The 11,776-nt window shown below is 50.3% G+C and overlaps 1 protein-coding gene across 4 annotated transcripts in view; it reads right to left on the reverse strand.

Annotated features, from left to right (window-relative positions):
• The window catches only part of FAF1 (Fas associated factor 1), a 303,972-nt gene that overhangs the window by 211,997 nt on the left and 80,199 nt on the right, over positions 1-11,776 (reverse strand). Inside the window, exon 2 of one of the 4 annotated variants that reach the window (XM_075935956.1) lies at positions 11,420-11,547. The exons of the other annotated variants lie outside the window; for them this stretch is intronic. Within the exon in view, the coding sequence (XP_075792071.1) occupies positions 11,420-11,480 (61 nt within the window). The 5' untranslated portion in view covers positions 11,481-11,547. The remainder of the gene's footprint in view (positions 1-11,419; positions 11,548-11,776) is intronic. 4 annotated transcript variants of the gene reach the window in all.

Consider the following 11,776-nt stretch of genomic DNA (forward strand, 5'->3'; position numbering starts at 1 on the left):
CCACATACCCATCTTATACCCACCTTTCACCCCCAAGACCTAAAAGGTTTCTTATTTAAGCATAAACCCAGCCCCCAGCTCCTGGGCAAAAAGTCTGCATTTGCTTGCTCCTTTCTGGCTTGATGCTGCAGCTGGTAGCTATAGAACTGAAGAGCCAGTGATCAGCACATAGTGCAGGAGTTTGAGTGTAATCATAATAAGGGAACCTGGTCTGTGACTAGGGAGAAGGGTAGTCCACAGCCCACTTATTTCCAGAGTCGCCTTCTCAATAATGGAATATGCTTTCTCCCTAGGGGACAATTTTTGGCTCAAACATAGGAAGGCGTTCTCTTCACCCTCAAACTCCTGGGACAGCACTGCTCCCAAACCAACGGTTGATGCAGCTGTATAAAGAACATGTTCCTGTGACAGTTCTGAATTGGCGAGGACAGGTGCCCAGCTCAACTGTGTCTTCATGGTACTAAAAGCTTCGTCACACTGGTCATCTTACTGGGCCGCCTTTGATGCATTTGCCCTCTAGTAAATCACTTAGGGGTAATATAATCCATGCAAAGTTGGGGAAGGAACCAGAGATATTATCTCAACAGGCTCAGGAAGCAGCACATCGGTCTTCTGGTCCACAGTGCAGGGCAGGAATTTAATGCATGGACTTTATCCATCAATGGTTTCAAGAGGCATCATTCTACCTGATACCCTAAGTAACTTGTGTTATGGCAAACTTATGCTCAGCAGGGTTACCTGTGACCCTCCTCTTCTAGGGGAGTCAATACTGCTCTTAGACGATTGAGGTGGTCTTCTCACTAGGGCTATAAATCAAGGTAAGCTGCAGCATAGGGTTGGAAGAGACCTCAGGAAGTCATCAAGTCCAACCCCCTGCTCAAAGCAGGACCAACCCCAACTAAATCATCCCAGCCAGGGCTTTGTCAAGCCGAGACTTAAAAACCTCAAGGGATGGAGATTCCACCCCCTCCATAGGGAACCTATCCCAGTGCTTCCTCACCCTACTGAAAAAGTTTTTCCTAATAGTCAACCTAAACTTCCCTTACTGCAACTTGAGTCCTGTGCTCCTCATTCTGTCATCGGTCACTACGGAGAACAGCCCCTCTCCATCCTCTTTGGAACTTCCCTTGAGGTAATTGAAGGCTGCTATCAAACCCTCCCTTCACTGGTCTGTAGACTAATTAAGCCTGAATCCCTCAGCCTCTCATAAGTCATGTGCTCTAGCTCCAATGTGTCCACATACTTTCTGTTAAGGGGGTTCCCAGAAGTGGATGCAATACTGAAGTTGTGGCCTCACCAGTGCCGAATAAAGGGGAAGAATAGCGACCCTAGAGCTGCTAGAAATGCTCCTTCTAATGTGCCTTAATATGCCATTAGCCTTCTTGGCTACAAGGGCACACAGTTAATTCACATCCTGCTTCTCATTCCCTGTAATCCCCAGATCCTTTCTTGCTCAACTGCTGCAGGTCCCCAGCCTGTAGCAGTACTTGGGATTCTTTCATCTGCACTTGTCCTTTTTCAACCTCCTCATCAGATATCTTTTGGCCCAATCCTCCAATTTGTCTAGGTCACTTCTGGACCCAATATCTACCTCTCCCCCTAGTTAAGTGTCATCCGCAAACTTGCTGAAGGTGCAATCCATCCCCTCATCCAGGTCATTAATAAAGATGCTGACCAAAACCAACCCCAGAACTGTCCCTTAGGACTCTTGCTAGTGGGGTTGAAGGATTCAATTAATCAGGCACTGGATATTCACTATCAGAGGGGTAGCCGTGTTAGACTGAATCTGCAAAAGCGGCGAGGAGCCCTGTGGCACCTTATAGACTAACTGAAGTATTGGAGCAGAAGAATCAATGGACACAAATCAAATATTAGGAATGGCAACATACAAAAACCTGTAGGGGAACACAAAAACCTGTAGGGGAACACTTCAATCTTCCTGGACACACAATTGCAGATCTAAAAGGTAGCCATCCTGCAGCAAAAAAACTTCAGGACCAGACTTCAAAGGGAAACTGCTGAGCTACAGTTCATCTTCAAGTTTGACACAATCAACTCTGGATTAAACAAAGACTGTGAATGGCTTGCTAACTACAAAAGCAGCTTCTCCTCTCTTGGAATTCACACCTCCAGATCAGCTACTAGAAGTGGGCCTCATCCTCCCTGATTGGATCCACCTCATCATCTCCAGCCTGATCCAGAAGCTTCGAGTATTTCTTGTACAGTGAACAGAAATGGCGGGAGGAGATCGTCTCAGTCCCAACAAAACTACTTCAACATCTCGTTGACGCTAGCCACCAGGCCATCTGTTTACAGACGACACGCTGATGTCCTCATGGCCTTTATTGTAAGAAGATAATACGGCTCATGCATCTCCTGAACAGTCATTATTCCCTGCAGGAAAACTACCCAGCCACAGAGCGTTTAGAAGCAATTGCTGTCACAGTAGCCACGTGCAAGGGTATGGCTTTGGGGTAGAGGCACAGTACAACACAAACAAGTCAACAGAATTGCCAGGCCCTGGGCAAAGAGAGGGGGAGACTCCACACTCCCAGAAAGGGCAGGGCCTTCGGTGTAAGAGAGAGTGCTGGGGCTAGGCTCCTCCCTTGCCAGCCCTTCAGCACCACCTGAGTGCACTGCCAGGGGTTCAGCAGCCATTAAAAGGATCTGGGACTCCGGCCACTGCCACAAAAGCAGCAGCAGTGGCCGGGAGCTCTGGACCCTTTTGAATCTCTGGTCCCAGGGCAGTTTTCCCCCTTTGCCCACCCCACCTCTTTGCCATCTATTGACACTCAGGGGAGGAAAACAAATACTCTTACCCCTGCATACATCACCTCCCAGAAAAAGTGAGCTCAGACCCAGCTCCAGGATCTTCTCATGACTTATACGCCATGTGCGGGGAATATTATGGGCTGGCTGGATTACAGCCTTTTGGTACTTACAGGCTACCAATAAATGAGTTATTATCCCCAACTATAGGTGTATTTGCACACGATACGGTTGTTCTTTCTCCAGCACAACATGGGCCTAGTGTCCCCAGGTGCTAGGGGTTTAATCACCTCCCCGTGCATGGATAACACCACTCAGCACTGCATCGCCATGCTGCTCTTGTACAAAGCTTCCTCCTGGCAGTAAGGTCTTGAGGTCTACAGCCAGCACCTGCCATCCCTCCAGCCCTCCGTGGTATCTGAGATATCCCCCGTGGGGGTCTTCAGAATCTCCCACACCCACTTGGTCCACAGGCCTGAACCTGCTCTGGGACTCAGATCACTAATGATTTGCCAAAAAGCTGGCCAGTATAAGCCTATACTCACAGGGCATGGTAATTTCTCTGCTACCATCATTTTAATTGAGTCAGTGTGGGCCCCAAGTGTCAGACCCAGTCAATGACTGCGCTAGGGCTTTATGTATGCACTGCAGGCAAATAGTCCCCTCAGTTGATTTGGTTTCCCATTAGGGCAGCCTGTATCATTGTCTGGCTGCATCTCAAGCCACACTACCTCCTTTCCATTCTGGGATCATCAACTTGCTGGGAGAGTCCTACCATGTGCTCTCTTCTGCTGTTCAGCCCTCTGCGTAGTCACGCTCCTTCCACAGGATATCTTTCTTCATATGTCTCTGTTGCCAACAGGAGTGGCAGATCACTGAAATCATCCCTGGAGTTTCTGGCAGGGGACATGTTTAGACTACAAGGAAGACCTTTGGGCTCAAATGCTACATTTCAGTCATGCGTCTCCCTGGGTGGTGATTCGTCAACATCTCACTGGAACTTGGCTCTGCCTTACCACAGACTCCTGGGCTACACGCAGGTAGATCAGGTCACCGTTGGAGTTTGTGCACATTTCCCAGTATGCCTGGGGTAGAAGGGACAGAAGTCAAATGTTTCCCATCTCCAACAACCCTTCAGCTCTGAGAAAATTCTCTATCAGCTGCACTGCCTCCGAGAAGGACTCGGGGTGATGCTAGAGAACCTACTCCAGGTCCCGCACCACAAGTATGGATTCAAATTGCTCTGTTGGGACCAACTCTGCAACCTGAGCTCTGGAGCACTGCAGGGAAGGAAGTTATCAGCAGCAATCATCTTTTAAATCATTGCACCTTTACCTAGGGGTAAGCCTCGCCGGGGTAGGTTTCCACTCAGAACACTGCTAATGTGACTATTTGCCAATATCCAGAGAATCTAAAATAATGGTCTTCCCCCAACAGAAGTCTCTAGCCTCTTCTCTGAGTCAAAGTTACAGTAGGCCAGCTTTGCCTCTCACTTTGTGAAAGGAGCTAATACTAATGCCCAATGTTCTAGAGGCCACTGCCATCCTCCAAAAAGTGAAGAGGAATACTGCTGCATTGTCTTGGAGCCTGTGTCAGTTAACTTTATCAACACAGGCGGCAGAGCACCCTCTGGCCTTGTTGGGTATTCTGGTGCAGAGGCCAGGTTTATACTACGGCAAAAAATTCTCTCAAGTTCCGGCTGGTGGGTCACGACTACATTTAGCAGTCCATCACTGTCAGAAGTGTTTCTGATTGGCCTGCTGCTTTTGCCTTTCTGTGCTAGGGATGCTCGTCGGGCCTTGAATGGTTCTACATCAAGAGCAGAGCTTTGGATGTGTTGAGCTAAGGCCTTGCTCCTCCACTTGTGCACAGTGTAGCTGACTACTGAAGTGACTCAAGCAACAATAAGGACTGATAAGTATAAACAGCAGCTGAAGATCCTTGAATGGGTGGGTGGTGGGACTGTATATCTATTTTTTCTGATTGCTAGTATTTACTTGGCATTTTAAATAAGCACAGGGTATTGCCTTGTCCCCTGAACAAGATTCATTGTGCTTTTTAGAAGCATAATTTTTCTGGTGGAGAACTGCAAGGGAGGAATATAGTATACACTACACTTATTATAAAACTGAAAAATTAATCACTTATTGTAAAATTGTTGCACACATCCTTGGTTATAGAAAGCGGAGTAATAAAGAGAAGAACTTAAAGTTTCTTGCTCCGTTTTGGCAAAGTAAACTCTAAAGGATATAAGCGTTTCAGGCAGTATTTTCAATACAAGGCCCAAATCTGAAGGATATAGGAGTTTGAGCAAATGCTATTTCTGTGTCAGAGAAGAACCTAGAGTTTCATGTGCTTTTTAGAAGCCTAACAGGTGCTGGTGCCAATGTCCACAGTGACAGAGCCTTCCCCAGGGCAGACCTAGATTTCCTGCCCCCGCAATACTGGTGCTCCTTTACGTGCACCTACTGGAACTTTGAGCAGTCCGACTTGTCCTGTTGGCTCAGTACTATGTGTGTCCTGGGTACCAGTTTTAGGCAGCTTCAATGCCATCGGTACCAATGATATTCATTGGGCCAGGGTTCACAGATCTTCTCTGGGGACTCACAGACCTTCTCTTAGCGGCCTTGTGTGAGTAGCTCCTCTCTCTGGGCTCAGTTCCCTTCAACATAGATGGACACATTCAGAGTTCTTGCCAGGCCTCCAATTGCCGGAGTCCTAACTCCATGAGCAAGAGTCTGAGCCTTAACGCTCTGCCTTTCCAAGAGCTGGGATTCAGCTGTTGGCACAAGCCATGCTTTGCGGGATGTGCTTTTCTGCCAGGCAGCCACTGTGAACATTCATCAGCCATTGGGATAGACTCATTACATTTGAGGCACTTTTTTAAACCCAAGGAGGCAGCATGCTCTATTCCAATGGAATCCCACCCTCCCCCCCCCACCAACCAGAGTTGGCAGGAGACAAACCTTTTCTTCCTCATTTTCCCCCCCCCCCCCGTCTTTTTTATTCAAGGCGTGGCCAAATAAAATGTAAACAAAGTAGCAAAGAAAAAAAGCTTCGCAGGAAGCTAAAATTAGCAAATCTAAAGGAAGTTAACAATCCATGAACTGACAGTTCAGTCTCTGGGAGGCAAGAGGGAGGAGGTGAGAAGGAACTGAAGAGGGTTGCCCACACACGCTGGCTAACATTGCAGCGGGCAAGCAGTAGCAGCGCACACACAGGTGGGACAAACTGCTACCAGTGTTCTCCGATCCTCAGCGCTTAGACACAGACTTGTCTACAGCTGAAGCACCCACAAGGGCATCACTCGAAGAACATGTATTTCTCAACAGTAACATACTAAAGGAAAATAAACTGGCACTGATTTCTCCCTGTTTTCTATTTAATTCACAGAAGGAGCAAAAAGGGGAGGTAAACAGCCCATGTTAGAGAGTAGCCGAGGCAGCATGGAGTTGTCACAATCTCCCTGCACTACTCCAGAGGTGTGCAAAGGGTAGGGAGTTGCTGAAGGGATATAGCCAGAGTACACGGCATTCTAGCTGTCCTGGGCTGCCAAGAAGTGACTGCAGCCAGAACTCAAAATTAGAGGAAACCAAGGGCTGCTCTAAAGTATAACAAGGAGCTAGCAAGCCTCTGGACAGCACATACATAAAGAGAGCTTAAAGGCGGTTTAAAACCACCTCTACTTCCCTCATTTCTTTCCCATGCACAGCACTGGCAAGAAACAAAACTCATGCCCACTGTTTTGTTTTTTTACAGTCATACTAATCCAATATAAACTGCATCTTTTCCACTGACATGTTTTGTGGTATACAGACCAAAGGCAGAAAGTGTGGGATTTACTTTGAACCTCTCATTCTAGAGCACACCATTAGGAGCTATTAGGCACATGGATGGCAGGCAGCTATTTCACAACAGCACATCCCAGCACGCACTATTCCATTCTTAGACATTGGCTTGTGCAAAGTCTTTGGGAAAATGGGTTGTGGTTAATATATTATGGGAATCGATGTCAACTGGTTCAAGCCGTTTTAGGAACTAGTTAGCAAAGGTTTCGGTTTCAAGGTGTATTCCCCAAAGTCTTCAACCTCGACCCTGAGACAATGCTGCTCTGGAGTTATGCCTGCAGTGTTCTGGCTTATTACAGGAAACAGAATCTGTATCTCTAAGAAACCAGTCTACACGGGGGCAAACAGCTATATGTTTAAGACCGCATCTGTATTCCAACTGTAATCTGGTTGAATGCTGAAAACTTTCCATTTTGTTTGCTCCACCAGCATTGTTAAACAATATTTTATACCAGTTGATTTCATACTGCTATTGAATTTAGCCTGTAACTTTTCAGTTAGACTATCCTGACAAAATTCTGCATGTGAATAATACATTTTAGGTTCTTGTTAACCCTCTGATTCTCCACTTGAGCCTTGGTTAGTTATTATATGTGTACCAAGTAGGTGTCAGTGCAGAATTCTGATTTGGTAGCATTTTTTATACCTAGGTTGTATCACGTAAGGGCACATCTACACAGCAGAGTTATTCCGGAATAACAGACATTATTCCAAAATAACTACACAACCGTCTACACAGCAAGCCTGTTATTTTGAAATCATTTCAAAATAACGGGCGTCTTATTTTGGAATAGGTAACCCTCATTTTACGAGGAGTAATGCCTATTCTGAAATAGCTATTTTGGAATAGGGCATGTGTAGACAGGGCAGCCAGAGTTATTTCAAAATAAGAAGCCTCCAGGAAATCCCACTGGTGCCTTGCTGGCCGCTCTGTCCACACGCATCAAAACTCTGTAGTTCCCCTTCCCCTGCAGCCCTTAAAACTGCAGCCTCAAGAGAAACAGTGTGTGGCACACAGCAGGCCCGACAGCCCTGAGCTACACAGCAGCTGCCAGACCAGCGCTTTCTGCTGCCGAGTGACCCTGTTGCTCCCACTGAGCCCTCCTGTGCTCCAAGGCTGTGTCTAGACTACATGCCTCTGTCGTCAGAGGCATGTAGATTAGACACATAGGCAAAGTCAAATGAAGCTGCAATTTAAATGATCGCGGCTTCATTTAAATTTACATGGCTGCCGCGCTGAGCCGACAAACAGCTGATCAGCTGTTTGTCCGCTCAGCGTGCTAGTCTGGACGTTCCCCTGCCGATATCAAAGCCCTTTGTCGGCAGCCCCATTATTCTTCGTGGGATGAGGTTTACCGGGGCTGACAACAAAGGGCTTTGATATCGGCAGGGGAGCGTCCAGACTAGCGCGCTGAGCGGACAAACAGCTAATCAGCTGTTTGTCGGCTCAGCGCGGCAGCCATGTAAATTTAAATGAAGCCGCGATCATTTAAATCGCAGCTTCATTTGACTTTGCCAAACAAACAAATCTACATGGCTCCGTCGACGGAGCCATGTAGTTTAGACGTACCCCTAGGGAGCCCGCAGCTCTTAAAAGCATGGGCCCTCCCGATTTGGTGTGGAGATCCTGGACCTCATTGAGGTTTGGGGAGAGGAGGCAAACCTCTAGGATCTCCACACCAGATGCAGGAAAGCAGACGTCTATGGCTGGATGGCCGGTAGCTTGGCCACCAAGGGCCACAGGCACACCCGGAAGTAGGTGCTCATGAAAGTTTAAAAAAAAAAGCAGGCCTATGCCAAGGGCCAGGGAGGACAGCTCCTGATTCGGAGTGGCACCGCAAGTCTGCCCTTACTACACTCAGCTCCACCACATCATGGAGGCCGCTCAGTCGTCCTCCCTCCCTTCCCCCCCCCCACCCCTTGTTGTGGACTTAGGGCTGCAGATGCCTGTCATCGCCCTCCTGGAGGAGCATAGCCAATGAGGAGGAGCAGGAGGAGAAGCCAGAGGAGGCCAGCAGCAGCTCGATGCATGCCAGCCAGGAGGTCATGCTCACCCTGGAGCTGGAACCCCGCCACCGAGGATGTCTTCTGGGCATCATCCGAAGCCAGGGAAAGCCCCTCAGGGGAGTGCCATTAATTTCCCTAGGCTCACACAGGTGGAGGCAGCCGGTGGCAAGAGGCTGCTGCATGCTCCGCGCTTGGCCTTCTCAGCCTGGGGATCACGCAGCAGCCTGTGTACGTGGATCGCCGGTCCGGGACACACACACAGCCCCAGGAGGCAGCAACAGAGGATCCTCGCGCTCTGGATCACAGGGTGACTGCAGAGGTCTGCTTTACTCCCCACACCAGGGTGGCTCACCCTCTAGAACAGTGGTCTCCAACCTTTTTACACCCAAGATCACTTGTTAAATCTCAGAACAGGCACAGATCTACCGCCCCGCCCCTTCCTTGAAGCCCCCCCCCCCCATTTTATAGTTTATAGTTATGAAATAAATGGTCTGTTTTTTATTCATGCTATTTAAATCTAAAATGAAGCATTTATAATTATACATTTTGTGGGGACAGAGTTCTGCGGCTAAGGGCAGGGGAGAGGGAACAGGGTGCTGGGAGGGCAGAGGACAGGGTTCTGCAGCAGGGGACAGAGTGCCAGTGGGGACAGAGTTTGGGGAGTGGGGACGGGAATGGGGACAGTTCTGAAACTGGGGACAGGGGAGTAGGGAAAGAGTTCTGTGGCTGGGGACAGGGGAGTGGGGGCTGGGGAGCGGGGTGCCAGTGGAGGCAGGGAATCCCCTGCATCTGCCTCCTCCCAGGATTCCCCCGACCCCCCAGCAGGAAACCCCGCGCGTGCCTGCCCTGGGGCCGACCTCCCCCCCCCCCCCCCCGCAGCACAGGAAAACTCCACGCGTGCCGAGTCACCCTTCCATTGCAAGTGCAGGGAAGTCGCCAAGCTCCTTCTCCGGGGCTGACACCCCCTCCCACAGCACACCCGGCCAAGCAGCCAACGCACTTCCGGAATCCCCAGAAGTGGCGTTAAGCTGCGGAACTTCCATCCACCCGCAGGAAGTCGGCGCTACCTCCATTTTCGCTGGAGGTAGGTAGTGGGGCTTCTCGGGGGTGGGAGGGAAATGGGGGCGGGTGGATGCCTTGAGATCGACTGGTTGAGGCCTTGATCGCGATCACCCTGTTGGTGGCCACGGCTCTAGAAGGAGGCTGTGGACACAGACACGGACCCACAGAGGAGTGCCACACACAGCACACAGGCATGCTTGCACTCTTGGGGCAACATCAGCTCCTGGGGAAAGTGAGGAGAGGTGGAGGAGCATCTGCCCCTCTCTCCTGCCCCCCTCTCCTCCAGTGGGCAGGGATACAAATCCTCTCCCTGTGGGATGCCGCCACTGCTGGACCCAGTGTGTGCATGGCACGGAGGGAAGGCCAGCCGCCCCATGGCCTCCCTCCCACCGACAAGCTCCCGGTCTGACCAGCATCTTCCCATGCCTGCTTGTCCCCAGGATGTGGGGGTAGCGAGACTACCTCCTTGGACATCTGTGCCCCAGCAGGAAAGGGCCCACCGTCTAGGCCACAGATGGCCTTGCATGAAGTACATTGCTTTAATCCTACACATGACTTTTCAGTCTTGGCTCAGATGAGGGCTGGCTTCATGCACGGTGTCTCCCGGGATCACAGCCTTCCACACAGTCATCGATCGCATGGTAGCTGCTCCCACGCCAGCTCCTGCCCCTCCAGCTTCTCCCCATTAGTTCCCCCCATGGCCACCAAGGACCCCACACAAGAGGTGGTGGGTTCACCCGATGCAGGTGCCATTCCCAGCCTCAGCCCTGAGCCTCTCCTCCCATCTTTTCCCTTCCACCTCACTCCTCCCCCCTCCCAGCTTCTTTCCCCAGTTACATTCACCCAAATTTAAAATAAAGTTTATTGTTCCAAAACAAAAAGTGTAGTTTATTGTCTCTGCAGGAGAAGGGAGGGCTGTGGGAGGAAAGGCAAAAAAGGGCAATGCACAGGCCCCTTGTGAGGAGGCCCGTAGGGGGAGTGGTACTTTGAGGTTCTCATGTGAAACTCTCCCTCAGGCCCTCATGGATACGCACCGTCCCCTGATGGGCCTGCCAGACAGCCGTCATGCATGGCTGCTCAAAGGCCCTGCTGATCCAGTTAGCCTCTACTCCTCACCCTGGCAAGACCATCTCCCCCTTGTTTTCACAAATATTGCAAAGGACACAACACGCCGACGCTGCCACCTGGGGAACACTCCGGTCATCGAGGTCAAGCCTAGTGAAGAGCCAACAGAACCCTCCCTTGAGACACCCAAAGGAACCCTCTACAAAAATACAGGCCCTGCTGAGCCTGGCGTTAAAACGTTCTTTGGTGAGGTCCAGGTGTCTGGTTTAGGGCTTCATGAGCCAGGGGAGAAGAGAGTAGGCTGTGTCCCCTACAATACAAATCAGCATGTCCATGTCCCCGACCCTGATGGTGTGGTCGGGGAAAAAAAAATGCTGGTGTGCAGATTTCCTAAGAGGCTGGAGTTTCGAAAGACACGTGCATTGTGCACCTTCCCTGACCAGCCAACATAGATGTCCATGAACTGGCCACAGTAGTCCACGAGGGCCTGAAGGACCATTGAAAAGTACCGCTTCCGTTTAATGTATTTGGGTGCCCAGTGGTCCTGATGGGAATTGTCTGTAAATGGGTGACAAGAGAGGGACTATGTGAGGATTACTTGTGTTCCCTCCCTCTGGGGCATCTGGTATTGGCCACTGTCGGCAATCAGGATACTGGGCTAGACGGACCTTTGGTCTGACACAGTGTGGCTCTTCTCAAGTCCTCCTCCCTGCAGTTGGGGAAGCCCATGGCTGCAAAGCTGGCGATGATGGGATCCACGTTGGACAGTGTGCTAACTGTTGATGGCCCTCAACACCTGTAGAAGGAGACAGAGACTCAAAGGTTTGCCAAGGCCCTCAGGAGGCGCGCGCGCACACACACACACACACACACACACACACACACACACACACACACACACACACACACACACCAACCCCAACTTGCCTCACCCCCCCTCAGGGTTTTGTGAAGGCGGGACTGAAAATAGCTCCCAGGGAGGGGGCTTCTACCATCCTCCCCTCCCTCCACCACCACCCCTTCCC

The sequence above is a fragment of the Pelodiscus sinensis genome, chromosome 9, assembly GCF_049634645.1.
Source record: "Pelodiscus sinensis isolate JC-2024 chromosome 9, ASM4963464v1, whole genome shotgun sequence".
Taxonomy (NCBI): Eukaryota; Metazoa; Chordata; order Testudines; family Trionychidae; genus Pelodiscus; species Pelodiscus sinensis.